Source organism: Chlorocebus sabaeus, chromosome 20 (assembly GCF_047675955.1).
Source record: "Chlorocebus sabaeus isolate Y175 chromosome 20, mChlSab1.0.hap1, whole genome shotgun sequence".
Lineage (NCBI taxonomy): Eukaryota > Metazoa > Chordata > Mammalia > Primates > Cercopithecidae > Chlorocebus > Chlorocebus sabaeus.
The window spans coordinates 82548995-82573639 of record NC_132923.1 but is presented as its reverse complement, the minus strand read 5'-3'; the positions used below and the strand labels follow the sequence as shown (position 1 = coordinate 82573639).

Sequence of the window (24645 nt, the reverse complement as noted above, 5' to 3'; positions counted from 1 at the left end):
AGTACTTTTGCCAGCAGAGCCATTGGGTAAGTTCCTAGCAGTGGAATTGCTGAATCAAAGTTTTTTTTTTTTAAAGAACACTCCGTTGGGAGTACAGAGGAGGAGCTGGCGGGATGGTGGTAGGGAGTCCAGCTGGAGGCCACTGCAGTGATCCTGGGGCAAGTGGTGGTGATGGCTTGGTGTGATCCTGAGCAGGCTGAAGCCCCTGGAGACTGCTTGGAGGGGAGGGAGGGTGAGATGAACTTGAGCCCTGAGCGAGCGGGATGGAGGCTCTGAGTAAGTGAACCGTCAGCAGATGACCTTGTAGCTTGAGGACTGCCTGGAAGTGGGCCAAGGTTGCAGGGCAGGTCTGGGCAGCCTGTCCTTCCAACCCACCCTGAATGAGGACAGCTCGGATGCCGGCCTTAGTGCTCAGTTGTGGAGCCTGGAGCCCAACTGCACTTTTGTGTCAAGGGAGCTGCAAAGTGTAGCTGATCTGCAAAGTGGGGCAGGCAGGACTGGTGGTTTTTTAATTGTTCCCATAGAGATGAGGAAACAGGCTTAGCGACCACATGATGTAGTGTGAAGAGCTGGGAAGCTCCTGCGTCTTGACAGCTGCCCCCTCCACAGACAGGTCCTTGCTTCTCCAAATCCCAAATGTCTATCAGCCTCGTCCCCACTCCCTCATTCAACGCAGGAGAGGAAGTGATGCAGCAGAACCTGAGGGCCTCAGCCAGCCTCCAGCCCAGTGCAGGCTCCCCAGCCAGTGAACTGGTGAAGGAGCAGGAGTATGCTGCAGGGAGAGTGCTGCACCAGGTCATGCTGGATAGTGCAACCCCACGATAGGAACTTCCAGCAACAGACTTTTGGAAGTGAAATGGTGACATTCCCATTGTGAACATATTTTTCACTGTCTCATGTATTTAAGTGCCTGGTTGATCCATTCAAAAATTCTTCAGTTCATTTCCAGCAAGCTTCAGTGGCAAGGGAATTCTAATTTGGCCAGGGGAGAGCCACTTTCCCCTCCTGTATTCCAGCTGCCCTGTCAGATCCTCAGCTTCCTCGCTGGCAAAATGGGGATATGGCACCTCCCTTCCAGGTTTCCCCACCTTTGGATCAAATAGATTCCATTCGACAAGGAGGTTTCAAGTCGATGGGTTTGGAGTCCTCAGAAGCCTGGTGGAAAGGTGAGCTTGCTTGAGGGGACCTGACTTTAGGCTGCTCTCTGTTCTCTCCCAAGGCTGGCTCAGGCTGGACCCAGGGCAAGTGTTTGGCAGAGGCTCTTTGACAACTCACAGGGCTCTGGAAAGGAGCAGGACAGGTTCCTCTTGGACTTTTAGACAGTATCTCCCTGGTTCCTTTTTTGCTGTGGGTGAAAGTCTCAGAAAGCATGCAGGTGACCCGAGTGTCTCTGACTGTCTCTCTTTAACATGGACACTCAGATGTCCATGACCCACAAGGCCTACCTGCTTCACTGCTGGAAGACCCCCCCGGTCCAGGGACCCTCTCCCCTCAGAATACATCTCCTCATACCCAAAGACTACATCCAGGGAGTGGGCTTGCTGCCCAGGGCAGGCCCTCCATCCCTTAGAGGCCAGCCTGTCAGAGCAACGTGGCCCCTGCCATGTTCACTCTCACACACACACGTGCACACACGTTTGCACGCACACCACACTCCCACATACGCCCACAGTCACACTTCCACCCACCCACACACACCACACACCCAGACATGTGCCCACATACACGTGTGCACATGAGACCCATGGGTCTTCTCCTCCCCAGCTAGGCCAGTGATGGAACCCAAGAATAGGTCCAGACTGGAGATTGAGCCCTGAGGTCCCTCATCATAGACCTCCTCTAGGGGCAGCCCATTGAATAAGCACCTACTGTGTCCCAGGTGTTGTGCTGGGAGGGACAGTTACAGAATGAGGGAGACGTGGTCCCCGCCCTCTGGGAGCTCCTGGGGTACTGGGTGGAGACAGCCGGAGTAGTCTCCTTTGGATTGGCAGTAGCAGGTACCCACAAAGGCCACCTCCTTCCCTACACCTGGGCACCTACCCACCCACAGGTGACAGCATGCCATAGGGAGGGGTGCCACTGAGCACATTCTGGGGCAACTACTCAACAACATCCAGTTATTCCAAGAGCACTCATCATGTACCTACTGGGCACCAGGACCTGTGCTGGCAATTCTGGGGACAAAGAGGGCTTGTACGTGGTCCCTGGCTTAGAGGATCTCCCAGCCTGATGGGGGAGGCATACACTGAACCAGGCTGTGGGGACCCAGGGAGAGAGCTATCCCAGCCCAGAAGGCTTCCAGGAAGAGGGGCCATCTGAGCTAGGTTCCAAAGGGCAAGTGGGAACGAGGAGGGGCTGGCAGGAACAAAGGCCCTGGCTGGGCAGACATCCAGAGTACCGCAAAGTTGGAGGTGAAGTGCTGAGGGACAAGGAAAAGCAGGAGTGCGCGTGGCCCTTCCATGCCCTGCAGCTGCCTGGAAGCTGTGAGGAGCGTGGACTTGGTCCCAGAGTCACGGTGGGCATAGCCACCTGGGTTCCCCACTAGCAAGAAGCCCTCTCCTCTCTGCACCCCTTTTCTTCTCATGGTCACCAGGGCATCTCGCTCTTCTCGCTCTCCTGGTCGTCTTCTCACTGCTCTGCCGCCTTTGTGGGTCGCTCCTATTCCCCAGATCTCAGGGCCCAGTCCTTCAGCCTCTTCTCCATTCATTCCCTAGATGATTTCAGCTAGTCTTATGGCTTTAAAGACCCTCTAAATGGCAACAACTCCCACGGTATGCCTCTAGTTCAGACCTGCCTACTTGATGTCTTTACTGGATATCAAATCAGCATCTCAAATTTAACTCACCAGAACAGAACTCTTCCCGCAGCCTGCCCCCACCTCCACAAACGGCATCTCCGTCCTTCCGTATCTGTTCACTACTGTATCCCTAGTGCCAGAACCACCCCTGGCATAAAAGGGGTGCTCAGCAAACACATGAGTGGATGGATGGAAAGAAGTCTACGGAGGCTCAAAAGTGAGATGGTCTTTGTGGCATTGGAGGGCTGACATGGAGGCAGGAAATCAAGGGCATGGCTGAATTCCAGAAACCAGATGCCAGGTTCTGTGGCTCTGCAGGCGCCCTGGGAATAGAGAGGAGGATAGAACAGAACCTCTGTCTTCCAGCACCCACCCTCATTGGTCTTTTATTTCCAGACCCCAGCCCCAACTCCAAGCCCCCAGTGCTTATACCCAGTGAGCCCAGGGCTGGGCAGAGCAAGGCTCATCTGCCTGTAACCCCACGCTGCCCAGCCACTCTGCCCAAGTCCAGGGGAGCCCCACGGCCTTAACTCCAAGAGGCCCAGCTCCCCTCAGTTCAGGGCCAGAGCCCTCTGGAGCACCCCGGGTATGTTCTGGGCTCAGTCTCCTGGAGCCTGTGGAATTGGGGACACAGCTGGTGTACCACTTCATGGGACAGCAGAGACTGGGGCGGGGGATTTCTCAGGCCACTAGGGAGCCAGACTGAGCAGCCTTACCCCCAGCTGGAGCCCTGCTCTGGCCTAGCGCCTTAGTGGCTGTGCTGCTGCTGGTGTCAGTGACTTGCCTTAAGTTTCTTCTTTCCTGGCTCTGGGATAGGGGGCAGTGGGATGCCCAGCAGGAGGCAGGTGAGGGGTCCCCTGTCTCAGGCCTGGTCCTACCTCTGGCCCCCTAGGCTGGCCAACCCCTAGAATCGAGTGCCTGTGGACAGCGATGACTCCAGCAGGAAAGCTGTGGTCCGGCCCTGACTCCGGCACCTCTCAGTGATGGCCTGAAGCCCTTTTTTTTTTGTGAAAGAACTGGCATGACGCTTCCTTTTCTCCTGCTCATTTCAGTAGCTTTCCACTGGCTCATGTAGAGCTCTGGTCTGGCCCCAGGCAGTGATGAAAATGCTTAGTGAACAAGAACCAGTTCTTTGCTTAGAGATCTGCCCCCGAAGAAGGCCAAACTAACCTGCACCCTGGCCATTTGTGTTGTGAAGGCAACTGCAGGGCTGCTGAGGGGCCCTAGGCTGAGGGGTAGCACAGCACACAGCAGGCGCTCCCCCCAGGCTGGGCCCCGTGACCTGCCTTCCTCCAGCTAGGCACCCCAATCTCATGGCTCTTGTCTGTGCCTGACTCCTGCTCCAAGGAGCACAGGTATTAGATGGACATCCCATCCTCCCAACCTCCTTTGCCCAGCCCTGGGTCAGCACCATTGATACAGGTTAGTCACAGCCTCAGTCTCTTCATCTCTTCAATGGAGATGCTTTTCCAATAGTTCAAAGGTGTCCGTGCTGAGCAAAAGCCTAGGAAACCTTGTTCCAAGGTGAAGAGGGAAGGACCAGATGGAATCCATTCTAGACCCTCCCAGCTACTCCCCAACACACCCATTTGGACTTTCCCCACATATGAGTAACAACATCACTTGCAGCAAACGCATGCTGCTCTTAGTCAGTGCACGGCACTGTTCTGAGCACTTCACGGTGCTAACCTCCTCACAGCCCATGAGGCGGCCAGCCCCTCAGCCCCCATTTTGCAGGTGAGAGAACTGAGAACAGAAATATCAACTAATTTGCCCACGGCCACACAGCAAGTTGCAGCAAAGGCAAGATTTAAACCTGGGAATTTGCTATCTGGTCCCCTAAGGGCTTTATAAACATGGGCTAAGCCTACCCTTTGCTTGGACCCTCTGTCTCCCACCCACCCCGGCATCTACTCCTGCTGCAAACCTAGAATGAGGTCCCCAGAGCTCCAGGGAAGAAGAAAGTTCTTTCTAGTCATGCAAGTCAGCATCCACAGTGGCTTACCTCACCCTAGCCCTCAGCATTTCTTGCCTAAATGTCTGGAAATGGCTCTCTCCATATCCTGCCAGCCCCACCTGATTCATCTCCCAGGATGCCACCAGCATACACTTTCCAAAATGTACTAAGTAGACTGCACTACTCTCAAAACCCTTCAAGGGCTCCCAGTGCCTTGGAGGTTTAGGAAAAAAAAAATACATATATATATTTTTTATATATATGTATCAACCTCCCTGTGCCTCCCAGTCGCAAACAGCAGGCACTTGAGGTTGGGGGCCTGGGGTGAAGCCAGTCCCACCTGAGGGGAGAAAGCAGGGAGTGGCTGTGGTCCTCCTGGCTGATAGCGACTCCCCATAGACAACAGAGGGCACCAGGAACCTTTTGCTACTTCCAGAAAAATAAACAACATTCCAGCAAACCAAAATGTGTTTGCAAGACAAGAAATGGAAAATGCCTTTTAGAAGGCCCCCAAATATTTAAAGTAAGACGGATACCTCCCTCCCAACCCACCTTCCGCCGAGGCCATCGCGACTCCACAAGAACACAGAACTCGCAGGCCCAGGAAAAGGTGGCAGACGCCTCAAACACAAAACATCTTGTTATGCACCAGGAACAAAAGCTGTGCCCAACAAGTCACCTTGCATTTTGTAATCAGTGTAATAAACTCCAACCCACGCTCCCCAAACATGTCAGGAAGGGCTGCGGAAAAAAGATGTCCCTTTAATAAAACGTTATCAACATATATCGTACACAAACTACAATGTATCATAATTACTTTTTTTTTCCTCTCTTAATTCAGAACCAGACTACAAGGTAAGAAAAAACACAGAAACAGCTACAATGTTCCCAATAATCCGCACAAAGTCTTTTTTCAGGCAGATGATATCTCACATAATATGATATACATGGATCAGAAAGGGAGGGAGTAAAACAAAGACCAGCTACAGGGGAGGGAGGAAGGAGAAGGGCATGTCAATGTACAAAGAATTCGGGTGTCTTCCAGGGCAAGACACAAAGGTTTCTGTGGGGTGATGAGGTGAGCGGGGCCATAAGCACCCTCCCGGGAGGGGACAGGCTCCACCGTCGGGCTTGTTGGTTTTTGAAAATAAAAACAGGACCGGAGACAGCATGTCTGTTTGGTTGTCGGTGTCCCCCCACCCCCCACAGCTGCTCCAAAGTCTTTCCATCCAGTCCCAAGCATATACAGAGCAATTCTGGTCAGTATCCCATCTTTGAGAAAGGACGAATAAAGAGAAAAAACAAAGAAAACCGGTACTCGAGCCCCCCAGCCGGTGCACATGATGACGCTGATGCGAGGATCTCGGGACCAGAACGTGGAGGTCACTGTTTCCATGTCCCAGGTCATAGCCATCCTGTCAGTGGCAGCCTCTCCTACTCTGCGTCAGGCCACCACCCAGCTGGCAGGATTCTCACTGGGAAGACTGGGGTGGGGGCGGAGGAGGGGCTGGGAGGTCCAGGAGAGGAGGAGGAAGGCATCCTGGGAACAGTGCATGCCACCGGGTCACGGCGATGGGCTGGGCTGTGGTGGAATCCTGAAAGGGGCCGGTGGTCCGGCCCCTCTGGCCACAGGATGAGGGTGCTGGGTTCTGAGGTCCAAGCGTGCCACTGCCGTTGCCAGAGAAATCAAGCTAGAACAAACGCGTTCCCGCTCCTCCCCTGCCTGTTGCACAAACCAAAACCCCAAGTGGAAAACGGTGACTGCCTTTTCTTCTTTCCAAAAAAGGCCTTTTGAAAGAAACCACCGATTGTAAACTGTCCAGTTTATTATTATTATTTTTGATGGCTACAGACAACGTGGGCTCTCACACCTAGACTAGCTTTTCTGGTGGAAGGGCTTGGGGACAGATACACAGCAGGGCTTCTGGTTTTTTTTTTTTTTTTTTTTTTTTTTTTAGAAGAAAGCATAGAGGTTGATTGGGGTGGGGGGCTTGCTAGAAGCTTCCATTTAAAAAAATTTTCCCCAAAAACCCCCCCCCCAAAAAACAAATAAAAAAATCCCAACGGTAAAACCCCAAACAAAAAACAAAAAAGTGTCGTGTACGGAAAATGTCCTTTGGGGAAAGGGCAAGGGGTGCGATTTTTCTGGTCACTGACTTGAAATACATTTTTGAGTTTTGTCCTTCATGTTTTATGGAATAAAAAGTTCGGCCTTTTTATTGCATGAAACTAAAATTGGGAAAGGTGGGGGGCGTGGATGGGGTGGGAGGGGATTGAGGGGAGCAGGGAGACGCCCTCCCCACCAGCTCCTGGATAATGACACCTCACTTCTTGCATAATTTCTGGCATCTTCCCGCCTGCAATGCCCGCTCTCTCAGCGTCTCGGAGAAGGGGGGATCACACACTCATCGTCATGCTTGGAGAATACTGGAAGGGAGAAGCAGAGAAGGAGGGGGTGAGGATTGCGGGGAGGCCGCTGACACACCGAGGTGCCGAGAGCTTGGTTTGACTGCACAGAACTGAGCAGGGCTCATTTGGGGCTGTGGTTGGGCTGAGGGGTGCATGGTGGCATGGAGTGCGCAGGGGGCCGGCAAGGCAGGGTAAGGGCCAGGAGGTGGGAGCTAAGAGCCACTTCTCAGTGCCAGCCTGACCTTCTGTTGGGAACTATGGCAGCTGACGGTGCCTCCCCTGCTCCTGCCCTTGTCTGAGTCAACCTCTTCTCTCCAAGGGCAGTCACAGCCCCTGCCCCTTGCCCAGTGCAGGCCTCCAGACTGCAGGGAACTGGGCTTTGACGAGCCAGAGCACAGCCAGGGTGCCCTGGGGTGGGGCCAGTCTGGGGTTCTTTCTGTTTTTGGTTTTGAGACAGGGTCTCACTCTGTCACTCAGGCAGTGGTGTGATCAAGGCTCACAGCAGCCTCAACCTCCTGGGCTCAAGCAATTCTCCCGCCTTCGCCTAAGTAGCTGGGACTACAGGCATGTATTTTTGTGTAGAGATGAGGTTTCGCCGTGTTGCCTGGGTTGGCAGTCTGGGGTTCTTGAAAGCTCCTTAATCATAACACTGTTTCTTCAAATGAGAATGCACACAGAAGCCCACTACAGAAAAGCAGACAGCCAACCCCGCTCTGTGTTGAGAGCCCTGAAAATCACAGGCTGCATGAACCTTTTCCCACTGGACAGATGGAAATGGACCTGTGGGGCAATACTGCTCCAACTCCCTCAGCCCAGGGCTCTCCCGGCCATATCAGCTTAATTAGTGCCAGAGGCATCCAGCCTGCACCGAGCTGCCTCCAGAAGGCCCCACCAGCAGGCAGTCTCGGGGCAGCGTCAAGGCTGCACACTTCTGCTAAAAAAATAACGGAGGTGGAAAGCCCATAACATGGTCAGCAGCTCAGCTGGCAGGCTGCGGCCCGGCTCTGTAGCTCGCAACTTGTTAGGTAAGAGTCCAGGCCGTGGGGACAAGAGCAGCGGGCAGGGGGCGAGGCTTACATTGTCGTTCTGAAAGGAGTGGAGGAAGTTCCCTCCTAGCTCGCCGTCATCTCGAGGGGTGCCTGGAGGATTGCTAATGCCACTTATGTTGTTAGGAGAATTCTGTAGAAAGAGGAGAGGAGGTGAGCGCCTGTGTCCCCAACAACCTGCCCACACAGATGGGGCGCCACCAGGGAGACTGAGTGCACACTCACTTTTGGAAGTCCGTCTATGTCACCTGACCCTGGAAAGAAAAAATAATCCAATTCAGTTTCTTGCTTGCTCTTCCACAGAGGGGTCTCCCCTCATCCCTGGGCTCCTCGGGCCTCTAAGCCCTTCCATCCCAGTCCCACACTGTGCAGAGGACTTTCTGTGTGGCATCCCTCTCAGGATCTTCCTGTGTGCCCAGCCAAGGCAGGCCAGGGCTGTGTACCAAGCCCAGCTGAGCCAGGAGCTGAGGCACACAGCTGGTTGCCTCGGCAGGGTGGGGCATGGTGAGGGCAGGGGCCACTCACCTAACGATCCATTCATGTGGTGTGGCTCCATGCCGCCCATGCCGCCCATCGGACCATCTGAGCCGGGACCCATTGGGAACTGGGGAAGAAGCACAGGGCATGGCAGCTCAGCGGGCCCAGGCCCTCTGCACCCCTCACAAGCAAGGGGCTACAGCCGTGCCAGAGTCCTGGCCCTGAGGAACCCCTGCTCCAGCAGGTTCTGCTCACACTCGGACATGTCCTGCCTGGCAGCTGGGCCAGGCTCCTCACCTCAGCCGTCTGAGCTGCAGGGCAGAGGTGCTCATTCCAATGACCCAAGTGAGGGAGAGGGACTGGCCCGCTGCCACCCAGCTCCACGCAGAGGCAGCTTTCAATCTGAGCCTCTCAGATCCCACCACAGGGCCCCCTCCATCCCCCGTGTGGAGGGTGTGGTTCCCCAGACAGAGACACATGTGGACAGCTCTCTGACCATGTCAGGCCAGGGACCAAAACACCAGTGCTTCCCATCCCCGCTTCACGGGTGAGGAAACAAGCACTGAGAGCAAACACTTTGCTTGAGGTCCCAGAGGCTGGAAGTGGAGAAGCTGGGACTGGAACCTGGCAGCAGGCCTGGAGCCATCGTGCTGGCCCTCTCCAAGCTAACAAAAGGAAGAAGTTAGAAATGAATGTTTCCTGGGGCTGGGCGGTAAGAAGAGGTGGGGTTTGATGAGTGGGGGAGGGAAGAGGGAGCTAGGGCACTGGCCTAGGAGGGACTGCATGGCATCCTGGGACTGTGGGGTGGTGGTGGGAGGTCACTAATGAGGCTCCCATGCAGAACTGATGGTGTGGCAGATGGGGACTCGGAGATAAGAGTCGATTCTACCCACCCGCAGGCCTATCTGGAACTATCAAACCCATCTCGGAAAGGAAGGCCAGAAAGGTCACATCCCACAGCCACGAGTCACAGGGCTGGGGAGGGGTGGCTGAGCCCAGCCTGGAGCGCCAGGGCCCTGTGATGCAGACTGGATCTGCATCTAGTGGGAAGGGAGTGGAGGTGGTGGAATGGAGGGCTGTTTTGGCACCTGGCCGGGATTGGGCAGCGCAGACGCAGAGCTGAGTCACACCTGAGCCCCAGCCCAGAGAGGCAGCTCACGGACACCCGACTGCCCCACAGGAGGACAGAGATGCTGACTTCCAAAGACAGCTGCAAAGTACAGCTGCGGCTTCAGAGCAAGGCAGAGAAATCAGAACTGGCTGCCTGGAGGAGGAGGAGAGCATCGACAAAATTGAGGGGTAAAATCTGGGCAGGCAGAGCCCATCGCAGAAGTCACTCTAGGCAGGGGTCCCACATGAGCAGGGGTACAAGGGGTAAGGCTGTGACCAGGCTGCAGGGGCACAGCTAGGGTACGAGCTGCTTCCCCGTGCCTACCCAGACTGGGAGAAGGGCAGCGCATCCTTGCCTCTCCAGTGGACCCCCCACCAAAGCAGCTCACAGGCTTTTGGGAACATTTTGCCATCTAGCAACAAATTTCATGCTTATTAACCCAAGTGATGGGAGGATGAAAGTAACCAGCTTTCTAGGGAGTCAACCCAGGACACAGCCATGCCAGACCCCCAAAATCCCCAAACATGATAATACAGAATTATGCATATGTCATTACCGTAACATGAATATGTCATTAACATCAATGTATTAAGAAACTGGTATTTCTTCAAAATGACATATTATTGTATACTTTCCATGTATTATCTTAACAGTTTTATTGAGATATAATTCACATGGCATACAACTGATCCATGTAAAGTGTACAATTCAGTGGTTTTCAGTATATTTACAGGGTTGTGCAACCATCACCACAACCAATTTTGAACGTTTCCATAACCTCAGAAAGAAATCCTGTACCCGACTGCAGTCATTTCCATCCCCCTCCAATCCCCGGCCCCAGGCAAACACTAATCTACTTTCCATCTCCACGGATTTGCCTATCCTGGACATGTCATATACACAGAATCATGTGAGCTTTTGTAGCTGGTTTCTTTCACTTAGCATGTTTTCAAGGTTCATCAGTGTTGTCACATGAATCAGTACTTTATTCTTTCCTATGAACAAAAAGTAGGCCATCGTATGGATGTACCACATTTCATTGATCCATTCATCAGCGGAGGGAACGTTCAGGTTGTTTTCACTGTTTGGCTATTCTGACACTAATGACACTGATGTACCAGCTGCCATGTGGACATACATTTTCATTTCTCTTGGGCAGATCCCTAGGAGAACTGCTGGGTCATAGGGTAACCCAATTCTCATATCACAGTGGACATCACTAGGCTGTCTGATCTTTCAAGGAACGTGAAGCTGTTTAACAAAGCAGCTATGCCATTTTACATTCCCACCAGCAGCTCTGAGAGTTCCACTGCTTCCACACCCTCGCCAACACCAGTCATTATCTGTCTTTTTTACTACAGTCGTCCTAGTGGGTGTGAAGTGCTATCTCACTGTGGTTTTGATTTGCATTTCCTAATGACTAACGATGCTGAGCATCTTCTCATGTACTTACTAGCTATTTGTAATTTTTGGAGAAATGTTCATTTATATCCTTGTCCATTTTTAAATTAGGTTGTTATTGAGTTTTTCTCAGAGTTATGTATTTTGAATTCAAGTCCCTTATCAGATACCTGATTTGCCAATATTTTATCCATTCTGCGGTTTGTCTTTTCACTTCCTTGACACCTCTGAAGCACAAATCTTAATCTCCTATGAAGTCCAGTTTGTCTACTTTTTTCTTTTGCTACTTGTGCTTTTGGGCTTGCGTCTAAGAAGGCTTTGCTCAACTCAGGTCACAAAGATTTACTCCTGTGTTTACTTCAAGTGTTTTGGAGTTTTAGCTCTAACATTTAGATCTACGGTCCACTTTTATTTTTTATTATTTTTAAATTTATTTTTGAGATGGGGTCTCACTCTGTCGGCCAGGCTGGAGTGCAGTGGCGTGATCTTGGCTCACTGCAACCTCCGCCTCCTGGGTTCAAGCAGTTCTCATGCGTCAGCCTCCCGAGTAGCTGGGACTACAGGCACGCGCCACCATACCCAGCTAATTTTGTATTTTTAGTAGAGACGGGATTTCCCACGTTGGCCAAGCTGGTCTCGAGCTCCTGACCTCAAATGATCCACCTGTTTCAGCCTCCCAAAGTGCTAGGATTATAGGTGTGAGCCACCGTGCCCGGCCCCCTATAATCACCCCTATAATCTACTTTAACTTTTGTGTGCTGCTGTAAAGACACAGTTCAATCTCATTTGTCTGCATGTGGATATTCAGTTGTCTCAGTATCATTTATTCTGTATTATCTACTTTTCCATTATATTAATGCTATTATGTAAACAATAGGAACTAGTTAACAGCAGCAATTAGTAGCAATTAGAAGGTGGACTAGTTAAATGATTGATATGTATGAGAAAAAAATATTAATATTTTTATAACGTTTCTGTCCTCTGATAGAGAAATAACTTTTTATTGGAATACTTAAATTTGACAGGCTATATTACATTAATTATTTTATTTTTTAGAGATGAGGTCTTGCTCTGTCACCCAAGCTAGAGTACGTTCAAGTGATCCATCCACTGCCTCAGCCTCCTGAGTAGCTGGGACTACAGGCTCGACCCACTGCACCTGGCTTATTATTTATGTTTTTAAAAAATAAAACATAAGCCAAGTGTGGTGGCTCACACCTGTAATCCCTTTGGGAGGCTGAGGCAGGAGGATCTCCTGAGCCCAGCAGTTCAAGAACATCCTGGGCAACATAGTGAGACCTCATCTCTACAACAACAAATTAGGGGCAACATAGTGAGACTTCATCTCTACAACAACAAATAAAATTAGCTGGGTGTGGTGGCATGTGCCTGTAGTCCCAGCTACTCAGGAGGCTGTGGTGGGAGGGATCCCTTGAGCCCCAGATGCTGAAGCTGCAGTGAGTCATGACTGTGACACTGCCCTCTAGACTGGGTGACAGAGACCCTATCTCTAAATAAACAAACAAACATAAACACAATAGGATTAATGAAACGAATATTACTAATATTTAAATAAAAAATGTTTCTTTCTGCCCCAGGATACATTAGAACATTCTGCTCTGCTTCCCTTCCCCCTTCCCACTGGTCTCTGAATTGCCTGAAGCCTTTATAGCCTTTAGGACATCCTTTTTTTTTTAAAAAAAAAAAAAGATGGAGTCTGGTTCTGTAATCCAGGCTGGAGTGCAGTGGCATGATCATGGCTCACTGCAGCCTTACATTCCTAGGCTCAAACAATCCTCCTGCTTCAGCCTCCCACGTAGCTGAATACAGGCATACACCACTGCACCCAGCTTAGAACATCCTTCTTTTAAATGCACTGGTAAAACTGAATAAAGTCAAACTTAAAACCCATTTGACTTGTCACTCTGTTTATTCAAAGCCCATGTTACACTGACTCCTGGTGTCAACCTAACACGATAACACCAAACTAAATATCCTCTCCACACAACCCTTGCACACAAAGTACTTTGGGTTTTACTTATAAGCACAGGTTTTGGGACTTGTAGGAATTCACGTCCAGCTCTCCAAAGATGCCCATCCATTTTTGTCCAGGGGCTGGCTTTGGTGGACCAGCGGCTTGTCAATCAGGCCTTTACATCTGTAATTCATCAGATGGGCTATCCCTGTCTAAGATGCCCATCTTTTTTTTTTTTTTTTTTTTTTTGAGACAGAGTCTCGCTCTGCTGCCCAGGCTGGAGTGCAATGGCACAATCTCTGCTCACTGCAACCTCCACCTCCCAGGTTCAAGCGATTCTCCTGACTCAGCCTCCTGAGTAGCTGGGACTACAGGCGTGTGCCACCATGCCTGCTAATTTTTTTCCCCCCCAAGACGGAGTCTCACTCTGTCACCCAGGCTGGAGTGCAGCGTTGCAATCTCAGCTCACTGCAACCTTCACCTCCCAGGTTCAAGTGATTCTCCTGCCTCAGCCTCCCGAGTAGCTGGGATTACAGGCACCAGCTACCACGCCTGGCTAATTTTCATATTTTTAATAGAGATGGGGTTTCACCATGTTGGTCAAGCTGGAACTCCTGACCTCAAGTGATCCTCTCACCTCGGCCTCCCAAAGTGCTGGGATTACAGGCGTGAGCCACCATGCCTGGCCAGATATTCATCATTTTTTAACACTCCAAAGCACACTAGATGATGTTCTAAATTAAATTATAAAAAATGATTTTAAAGCACAGAGGTAATCTGAAGTTGCAAAACCCAAGTTGGATTCCAAATATGTTACAGTTTTAATGAAGAAATCGAGAAAGTCCTGTTTAACTTGACTGCCTTTTCTGGTGACATTTTTTGAGTTCTCAAGCATTAAATGGGTCATTATTTCTGCTGCATGAGTTTTTGTGGCCCCCTCCCCGTGATACCCAACGATCCAAGTGTGGCTGGCTAGCCCTATCTAGGCTCCTTGGGGCTTTTTAAGGAGCATCAGACAGTACTGGCGAAACAGTATATACATTTCTATTTTATTTTTTATGTATTTTTTTTTTCTTTTTGAAACCGAGTTTCACTCTGTCACCCAGGCTGGAGTGCAGTGGTGTGATCTTGGCTCACTGCAACCTCCACCTCCCAGGCTCAAGCGATTCTCCTGCCTCAGCCTCCTGAGTGGCTAGTACTACAGACATGCACTACCACACCTAGCTAATTTTTGTATTTTTAGTAGACATGGTGTTTTACTATGTTGGCCAGGCTGGTCTTGAACTCCTGACGGACCCCAAGTGATCTGATCACCTCGGCCTCCTAAAGTCCTGGGATTACAGGTGTGAGCCATCGTACCCAGCCTATGTATTTATTTTTTTATTTTTATTTTTTTGTTGCTGAGATGGTGAGGATGTGTCGCTTTGTTATCCACGTTGGTCTTGAATTCGTGGCTTTAAGTGATCCTCCCACCTTGGCCTCCCAAAGTACTCGGATTACAGGCATGAGCCACCGTGCCTGGCCTCTATTTTATTGTAATTCCTTTTTCCATTCTCATCTCAATGCATTTCCAAATTAGAGAAGGACATCCTTCTTGTCTCGCACTTTAAAAAATAGCAGTTTCCACGGCAAGCCAACATTTTAACATCTTTTCTATGGCCAGCAATGATAGTCATCTTGTGGAAATGTCTGAGGCATTCTCCTGTCTGTAAAGTCAAAGATCTCATTAAGTGCTTCAGCATGTTTTGAGGAAACGGAAAAGTGACCCAAAACTTTCATTATGAAAGCTGGTATCACAGGTAAGCAAATTATACCCCTTTGTGACAGCGCTGGGCACAAGGTGTGAACATTTAGCAGGTAAGATGTTTTCATTTTCATTGGTAAGAAGCTTATGGACTAAATGAAATTTGCTCAAATTAACTGTGTACTGTCTGCCAAATATGTAGATAAATGAGCAAAGTCTAGGTTGTATTTGGACAAGAGCACAACAATCTCTTACGTCTTCAGTGGCCTCACTAAGATCTTCACAGAAATCGAGATGAGTTGAAACTCCAGTTTTCGCCGGGCACGGTGGCTCAAGCCTGTAATCCCAGCACTTCGGGAGGCCGAGACAGGTGGATCACGAGGTCAGGAGATCGAGACCATCCTGGCTAACCCAGTGAAACCCCGTCTCTACTAAAAAGTACAAAAACTAGCCGGGCGAGGTGGCGGGCGCCTGTAGTCCCAGCTACTCGGGAGGCTGAGGCAGGAGAATGGCGTAAACCCGGGAGGCGGAGCTTGCAGTGAGCTGAGATCCAGCCACTGCACTCCAGCCTGGGTGACAGAGCCAGACTCCATCTCAAAAAAAAAAAAAAGAAAAAAGAAACTCCAGTTTTCAAATCAACATACCTAAGAGCTAGTGGAAACCTGTTGCGGTGACTTGAGGCACACCTTTAATGCTCTCGGAAGCATGACTGTTGGAAGGATCAGACAGGGTCAGCACTACTGTGAAGAGGCAATGCATCTGTTACCGAAAGTCCCTCTTCCCTTTGGTTCACACACAGGACTTTTAGTTTGTAGCCTCCAAATCAGGAAACGTAACCTTGGTTTGTGGTGCAATCAAGGGAACAAGATGATAATGGTGCCCATTCAAGGAGCATGCCCAAGCTAATTCCGCAACCGCTGATTTTGACTGAGAACTGCTGTCTCTTTGGAGTCAAAAAAATCCTGATTTAGAAAGATATGCCTCAGACTTGAGACTCAATGTCCAATGCGCCTCCACCTCCCCTTCTCCACAAGCCCAATCCCACATTCTTTTCTGCACACCGCGCAGTACATTCTGTTTGGATTCTTTCCTCCCTAATCCAGTTGTGTGTGTCCTTGCATCTGTCATTAAAGTCACATGGTCATTTAAACTTATTTCCCAGTGATGTCTGGGTCACGCTGGTGCTGGCATTGTCACCGTTCTCATTTTCATCATCTAAACTCTTAGGAAATACGGTCACAACATTCACGATGTCAAGACTGAAACCAGCACCGTCTAGACAAAAAGCCCAACACTGAATCTGCAGCAGACTCCTAGGCGGGTGCTGCTAACGTGCATGACTGCAGTGCATGGAGTTGCAGCCTGAGTGATGTGATCCATGGTGAATCACAAGTCCTGATGCCAGCATCCACGTCAGGAAACATGGCGACAGTGACCACTCGAGACAGATCGTCTACGCCATTTCCATCCGATGCTAGAAACAGTGTTGTCATCCCTCTGTGTGGGTTTTACACTTTCCACCCAACCTTCTGCATCACTGACAAAATCCATGACTTTTTGTGTCCTGGGATTCCTCAGGATGTATGGCTTTTACTGTTAAAAGCCAGATGCTTGGTCACACCAGTGAGGACCCTGGCGAAGGAGGCAGGCCAGAGACCCTCCCTCAGAGGGCTGCTGGGAGAGAAAATGTAGGCAATATCCAGCACGGGGCAGCCCACGTTTGGGGTTTAACACGTGGGATGACCCAGGTGTCACCTCAGGAACAGAGCCAACAAAACCAGAGTGCCCCAAAAGGCCCCACCCCCTCAACCAGGCCAAAGCCTCGCAATTTGAGGCCCCAGGCCCACTCTCTGCTCTAGAGTCCATAGACCTTCTTTCCAGACCCTGAGCTCCTGGAGGGGCAAGGCTGAACAGGTTCACCTGAGGCCTGCATGGAGGAGGAAGGGAAGGAACTGGAATGGAAGGGTTGCCTGTGGAGGGGAAGCAGATCAGGCCCTGTCCTCAGGGAACTCCTGCTGGGTGAGGAGACAGGCTGCAGCTGACTAACCAAGTCCCACCCAGTGGGTGCAGGAGACACAGGAGGAAGTGGGGCAAGAAGGAATCAGAAATGGGGAAATGTGAGCTGCAACATCACCCAAGGGCTGCAACTCTGAGGCAAAGAAGCTGCCAGGTATTGGAGTTCCAGAGCTCCTGGCAGCAGCACAGGCAGGCAGGTCCCCCAGCGAGTCGTGTCCCTTTGCTGCTGGCTCCACCCTCAGCTCCGCAGCCCCAGAAACAGGCCCAGGAGGAGGATTGCCCGGGCCAGCATAGCCACTCAGCTGGGCAGAGACCAGGCCAGACCCCACCTGCAGTCTGGCCCTTCCCCCACTGGCACGGCAGGAGGTGGCAAGTCCCAGCAGCACAGCCTGCGCCCTGGCTCTAACCAGAGGGTGGGTATCCTCCCACCCCTTCCTCTCCCACCCCCTGCTGCCTATGAAATGGGAACTGAGTTGCCCAAGAGTTAATCACTTTTCTGACGGTTTATTTTATTCATCTTTGGTAACAAATGGCTGAAATCAATTAAACTTGCTTTCCCCTCAGCTGATGAAGTTAATTATGATTTGTTATGGTGTCTGATATGTAAATTATTAGAAAGCAGACTTACGTTGGACCGGCTGCCTCCAGGCGGCACCGGATTAATCATTGTGTAGATGTTGTCACTGGAATTTGTTGAATCTGTAGAACAGTGGAAACCCACAAGTCGGGGTGATTAATTCGTTTCTTAATTAAAACAAACTCATGGCACTTGAACTCATTCTTTTGTATTTTATCACCTAAAATTTCCTCTAAGTACCACCATTTTCTGGCTAATTTGTATTTAATGAAGATTCACAAAGTTTTTAATCACAGAAAATTCAACTGTGAAAACCACTCAACCCCAGCAGTGTGGACACGGCACAGGGGGATTACAGGTTCAAACTCTTGTCTCCCCAGCCTACACCAAATCTGGTACCCAGACACTGCCTGGGACACACATGGGGCAGCAGAACCACGACCTGTGCTCTCCCCCCACCCCCTACAAAGTGGTTTTAATCAAATCAGGGAAAGGGAAACGTGGCAAATTACCCAGAGGCCACCCTGCCAGGCTGATGGGGCAGGAGGGAGAGGCAGGGATGGGGCTGGAGACGCATTCACATATGGAGTGGGTGCATGTGGCCCAGTCGGAATGTAGGTCATGCAGCTCATCAAAATGCAGCAGCAGAAAGAGACAGCCGGAGCGGGAGCCCAGGATCCCGGCTGCGGCCAGCTCCACCCCTGCAGCCGAGCAGCTTCCCTGCTATGGGGAGCCGAGGCGGGGAGGGGGCGGGGGAGAGTCCCCTCCATTTCCCCAATTAGCCAAAAAAGTCTCCAGCTAAAACGTTTCTATCAGGAGCAGGCACCGTAATTCTTGGGCAGAAATCCAGCTACCTCTCACTTTTTATTTTTGGGGTGGGTAAGGATCGTATGTTGAATTCCTTCTAGCTGGCTGGTACGCTATTCTTAGCTGGGAAAGAAACATAACCGTGATGCTGTGTGTGTGTGCATGCGTGCGTGTGTGCGCACAGGCCCACGTGTGTGCACGCATGCCCTCTTTTGTTTAAAGAAACAGGGAGGACCGGGTGCAGTGGCTCACGCTTGTAATCCCAGGACTTTGGGAGGCTGAGGCGGGTGGATCACCTGAGGTCAGGAGTTCAAGGCCAGTCTGGGTAACATGGTGAAACCCCATCTCTACTAAAAATACAAAAATGAGTTGGGCATGGTGGTGCATGTCTGTAATCCCAGCTACTCGGGAGGCTGAGATAGGAGAATTGCTTGAGCCCGGGAGGTGGAGGTTGCAGTGAGCCGAGATTATGCCATTGCACTCCAGCCTGGGTGACAGAGCAAGACTCCGCCTCAAAAAAGCAAAAAGGGGAGAAGGGATCTCCTGTATAGAAGACCAGAAGCCAGGAGCTATGGAAATTCAAAAGGTAGCATGCCTCAGAATCCTGGTCCCAGGATGTCAGAACTCCAAAGCCCCTTTTTGAGTCATCTGGGGAAATGCCCACCCCGAACAGGGTTCTTCCCAACAAGAGGGGTTCAAGGACAATGAGAACCCGTTCCTGGACTGCTCTGCTCAGCCCTGTCCTTTATGCAGCAGCATCAGAGAAGAGGAGTAGGTTAGCATCATCAAGGGACTCCTGCCCCCTAAATGCCCAGTGGAAGATGTGCTGCTCAGGAAGGAGTGGCTGGTAAGCTTTGGCTCTGCAACAGTGCCCTCCCTCCAGGACTCTCTGGCAACATGCCCCGCCCCCCACCACCAGACCCTCCGCTTTCCCCTCAAGCGCTCTTACCTGCGGGACTGGGCATAATGGGTGTTCCTGGAGGGCCGCCACCACCAGGGGGTCCCTGAAGATGAGAAAAACTGACATCAGACGCCCATAGTGGTGACGAACGTGGGGAGGGGCCGGCATCCTCCCTCCCTGGTCAGCAGCAACTGCTCGCCCTGGGCCCAGTCGCTGTTCATCTTGCTACACCCCCAGCGCTCACTCAGGGAAAAAGTACTTAAGCTTGAGAAGGGGACTTGGATGTCCCCCGTACCTTTCTTCAGACCAAGAGGTCCCTGTGGGTATGTGTGACTGCATTATGTGTTCACAGGCATGACCCCTGGAGAGGCCGGCGGTGGACGCCGGGGAGCCCACTGGTCAGCTCCCCAGAAGGCAATTCCACCCCCAGGTCTGGTTTGGGGATTTCTGGGCCACCTCGGGTCTGTACAGATGACTGAATATTGACAGCAAGTTCTAGCAGGTTAGAACTTCTGCTCAGAAGAATGTGTGAAAGGGAAGGAAATGGGGACCCCAGAGCAGTTCTCTTGCACACTCAGACCCATGTGGCTAGACAACACAAGGCCCCAAACCCACACACTTACCACATAGGTACCAGGTGATGAGGAGGAGTATGGAATCTAAAAACAAGATGTCAGGGAGCCCCGCGTCAGAGTCACTGAGTGCCCTCAGCTGCCAAACCTCCCTGAGGACACGACCCACTCTTCACAGGAAAGACATCGCCACCCAGTGAGCTGGCCACCTGCTTGGTTCCCCTGGGAGGGCTGGGACATGAAGCCCAGTTCTCTCTGCTATATCGAACTGACCCTGAGACCCTGGTCTCTTACTCCCCAGTCCTGGGAGGGAGCCACAGACACAGGGAAGTCATAGGAGGCCCTCCGGTTTGAGAGGACAGTAAACAGCTTTACCCCACATTCCTCTGGCCTTCACTCCACTGCCTGTGCTGAGCCCCTTACCCGCACCTTCCAGCCCTGCTGGGGAGGAGATAGGGGCCTCCACTCTGAACAGTACTCTCTGAGCCCAGGTTCTTAGCTTACTCCTTCAGCGCAGGGGTGGAGCCCTTGATGACCCCTGTACATTATTGCCAGGCCTCCATCTCCACACGGCCTTCTCCCTAGAAGCATCAGGAGAGTCCTGCTGCATCTCCCCTTCCCCGTGACACCTATACCGAGGGACAGTAGCTCCCCTGCACCCAGAACCCCTCCCCTGACAAACACCACCCCACCCGACCTAAGTACTCACTGAGTTAGCACTGTTAGGATTGGGCCAGGGTCTGCCAGCTCCCGGGCCCCTGGGAGAGGGAGAAAGAGATGTGAACAATGAAAAAAGTGCTGTAAACTCCAAGGGGTGGAGGCAGCAGGGGCAGAAGGAAAGGGCTGAAACAACCAACAGGAAGTTCTTCCTACAGCCCTGGGGTTTAGAGCCTTCTGGCTCGGGGCAGTAATGGGTAACTTCATGGATAGAAATCTATGAATTGCTTTAAATTACAGGTCAACTTTACAAAATATATAAAATTAGATATAAAATATGTAAAATCCCCTCTCCATGTGCATTTTCCTAGGAAGGGAATCCACATTCTCACAACGGGGTTAAAGATCACAAATGCACTAGAGAACAGTGGCTGAACTGTCCAGGGGTTCAACTCTTGACCCTGCCACTGAAAGGTATGTGAGCCTGCGCAAGTTACTTCACCTTTCTGTGCCTTGGTGACCTCATCTGTAAGGGGGATATAATAACCGCGTCAGGCCGGGCGCAGTGGCTCACACCTAGCACTTTGGGAGGCCGAGGCGGGCAGACCATTTGAGGTCAGGAGTTCGAGACCACCCTGGCCAACATGGTGAAACCCCGTCTCAACTAAAAATACAAAAATTGGCCAGGCATGTTGACGGGAGCCTGTACTACCAGCTCCTCACGAGGCTGAGGCAGGAGAATCGCTTGAACCCGGGAGGGGAGATTGCAGTGGGCCAAGACTGTGCCACTGTACTCCAGCCTGGGCAATAGAGTGAGACTCAGTCTCAAAAAAAAATAAAAGTAATCACGGCATAGGGTAATCATGAAGGTGAGGTGAGCTGATGCACGCAGCATGCCTGAACTGTGCCCGGCACACAGAGGTACTCTATGAGGCTGAGAGCTCTCATCACCAGGATCATCAATATCCTCATATTACCGAGGAGGAGACTGAGATCCAGAGAGGTACCAGCAATGACCCGTTATCATGAGTCTCCCAGGGTGCCGGCAGAGAGGGGGAGAAGACATGGCCCGAGTCACTGGCCGGGTCGTTTTTGCCTTACATGTTAATCCCGGGCATGGCGGGGCCGAGGGAGTTGGGTGGTGGTCTCATGCCGCTGCCATAATTCTGCAACGATAACCAAGGGTCAGTCTATGAGAAGGAGAAGGGAACCAGAGAGAGAAGGAGGGAGGAGAAACAAACAGACAAAACATAGTGAGAGGGTTAGTCTGTGAAAAGGATTGATGAGAAAAAATAATACATTCTTTCAAAAACGGTGGGGTGGGTGGGAACCAAGTCGCAGCAACCACGATGACAAGCCAGCACAGAGGGACAGTCACAACATTCAATGCATTTTCAGGAGCTTTCAAGATGAAGTTCTCAAAAACATGTGGGTATCCAGCAAGCTGCTGCCGTCTCTGGGCTCCCACGATGTCATCCTGTACCTTCCCCATGGGCTCAGGCAGGTAAGAGGGGATGGACTTGGTCTTGGAACCCACTAAGAGGCTCTGGGGTGAGGAGACAGGGAGGCGAGGGGTGGGTGTCAAATTGGATGTGAGCAGACACTCCTGAGAAGCCTGTCCGGGGCTGGTGCAGGCCCAGGCCCAGCACATACAGACACCCCAACCTGCCCCAGGTCTGGGTCATAGTCCTACCCCACCCATGTGTCAGCATCAGAGGCCCTCCACAGACATGATGCTGAAAAGCCGGAGAAAACCCCATTTCTGCACTCAGACGGATCATCATTACGTGTGTGTGGTTTTTTTGTTTTTTGAGATAGCATCTCGCTCTGTTGCCTAGGCTGGAGTGCAGCAGCGCAATCAGAGCTCACTGCAGCCTTGACCTCCTGGGCTCAAGCAATCCTCCCACCTGAGCCACTCACGTAGTTGGGACTACAGTCATGCACCACCATGCCCAGCTAATTTTTGATTTTTTTTTTTTTGAGATGAAGTCTCGCTCTTGTTGCCCAGGCAGGAGTGCAATGGCACAATCTCAGCTCACTGCAACTTCCACCTCCCAGGTTCAAGCGATTCTCATTACTTAGCCTCCCAAGTAGCTGGGATTACAGGCACTCACGACCTTGCCGGGCTAATTTTTGTATTTTTAGTAGAGACGGGGTTTCACCATGTTGGCCAGGATGGTCTCGAACTCCTTACCTCAGGATCCACCTACCTTGGTCTCCCAAAGTGCTGGGATTACAGGCGTGAGCCACCACGCCCGGCCTGCCCAGCTAATTTTAAAATTTTTTTGTAGAGATGGGGTCTCACTTCATTGCCCAGGCTGGTCTCGAACTCCAGGGCTCAAGAGATCCTCCCGCTTCAGCCCCACAAAGTTTTGGGATTACAGGTGTGAGCCACTGTGCCCAGCCAATGTTTGAGAGAGAAGTCTACAGAGAACGCACAAAGTCCCAGCAGTCCAGATTCAGCCCAGGATGGCCTACTGAGGCACAGCGGGGTAGGTCACAGGCACCAGGCCTCTTACTGCGCGCATCTCTTGCTATATAACCGGGCCAGTGTTGCCCGTGACCCTCTCTCCAAGTGTCATTTTCCCTACAGTCACACATGCCTCGCTTCCCTGCTCCCCTCATGGCGGGCTCCTACTTGTCCTCCAATACTCAGCTCCAACAGCAGCTCCTCTAGGAAGCCCTCCTGACACCACACCCCTCGGGGCTGACGACTCCATCCGTTACTCCCACCATGCCACGCTGTGTTCTGATCATGGCCACGTGTCTGTCCATCTCCCATCTCTCCTAGTGGACTCCAAGTGCCTTCTGAAGGTGGGGCTGTGTCTTGATGATCATAGCTCCCCGCCCCATGCACCCAGTGGCACAGACTGGTGCTCACTACGCCGACACTTAAGCAATCAATGAAGGACTGAAGAAGGGAATGCACGGAGACCAAAGGGAGCCTGGCTGCAGCTTGAGCTCTGCCCTTGTAGGAGAACTTGAAGTAGATTGCTGGAATTTTGATGGCAAAGGAACAGCCAGCATTCACTGCTCTTTACGGAGTGCATGACATACTTTCTGTAGTCACTCGTTTGATCTGTATGAAAACTCCAGGAGGCTGGTATTGTTCCCACTTTACAGAAGAGGAGACTGAAGGTCTGAGGGAGAAAGTTTTGCCTCGAGTTGCAGTGAGCAAATGCACAGCTAGGATTTAAACCCAGATCTGCTGGCCCCCAGATTCTGCCTGCTTAGCCAAGCAACTGGTGGGAGGCGGGTGGGAAGGGGGACAGAATGGGAAGACGGAGACCTGGAGCTGACACACACAAAGCTGATATTCGGCTGATGGTGGGTTCTGCATCCAGGGATCATCTCCCAAATCTCACCATCCTGGGGCCACCTGCTCCGCTTGCTCAGCCACTGAGGGGCTTGGAGTCTAGAAGAATGTCTAGACAAGATGCAGAGGATCACAGGAGCAATACTAGGCTGGCTGACAAAGAGCCAGACCCAGAGCCAGAGAGGGCAGGGCCTGCCTCACCCTGCGGCTGCTCAGGGCACCGGCTTCAAGCAAACAGTGGCAGCCTTGGGGAATGTGCTGGGGCCAAGCCCACTCTACCACGGGGTAAAGAGCAGAACTCCAGACCGGAGGTCAGAACACAGGAAGGCTGGCCTTGGTTTGGCTGCCTGCTGGTGACGATGGGCAGATTACCAAATGACAACAGTGCTGACTCCATGCCCAGATGTACCACAGACTGTGTGTGCACTGCCTACAATTAATTGTCACGATGACCCCTTTCCTCCACCCACTTTAGAGACCAGAAAACTGAGGTAGAGAGGAAGAATGATGACCCCACCGTGCAGCTGTGAGTGGCTGAGCTGGGGCAAAGCCCTGCAGCATGGCTCTGGCTTTAGAGCCACAATCTCCTCTGCTCTGCTGCCTTGTCTACAAAATGGGGACAAAGAGCCCCATGTGTTTCCAACCTTGCAGGTCTCCAGTGGATCAAATGAAACAATGGTTCTGAAGTGCCCCGTAAGCCCCAGGAGGTGTGCACTGATTTGGGATGTCAGCAGCAGAACAAACACCAAAGCCCTTAATGCTACCACAGCATCGCAGAAGCTCGGGTCTCAAAGGGCCTTTTCTAATCCCCTCTACAAATCTCAGCCTCATCTCCCCACCTGCTGCTCCAGGACAAGCAGCTTGCCACCTCCCCAGGCCTTC

The 24645-nt window shown here is 51.6% G+C and overlaps 1 protein-coding gene across 12 annotated transcripts in view; it reads right to left on the bottom strand.

Annotated features, from left to right (window-relative positions):
- Nucleotides 1-5496: 5496 nt before the first annotated feature.
- SSBP3 (single stranded DNA binding protein 3) overlaps nt 5497-24645 on the bottom strand; it is a 180818-nt gene continuing 161669 nt past the window's right edge. For 8 of the 12 annotated variants that reach the window (XM_073007266.1, XM_007978651.3, XM_073007270.1 and 5 more), the window contains 9 exons: nt 21549-21637; nt 20500-20548; nt 19842-19877; nt 19267-19321; nt 17562-17632; nt 8735-8813; nt 8435-8463; nt 8241-8342; nt 5497-7181 (listed from right to left, as the gene is read on the bottom strand). In XM_073007266.1, the coding sequence (XP_072863367.1) occupies nt 7152-7181; nt 8241-8342; nt 8435-8463; nt 8735-8813; nt 17562-17632; nt 19267-19321; nt 19842-19877; nt 20500-20548; nt 21549-21637 (540 nt within the window). In that variant the 3' untranslated portion in view covers nt 5497-7151. The remainder of the gene's footprint in view (nt 7182-8240; nt 8343-8434; nt 8464-8734; nt 8814-17561; nt 17633-19266; nt 19322-19841; nt 19878-20499; nt 20549-21548; nt 21638-24645) is intronic. The other 4 variants (XM_007978653.3, XM_007978656.3, XM_073007265.1 and 1 more) reach the window with 1 other exon arrangement.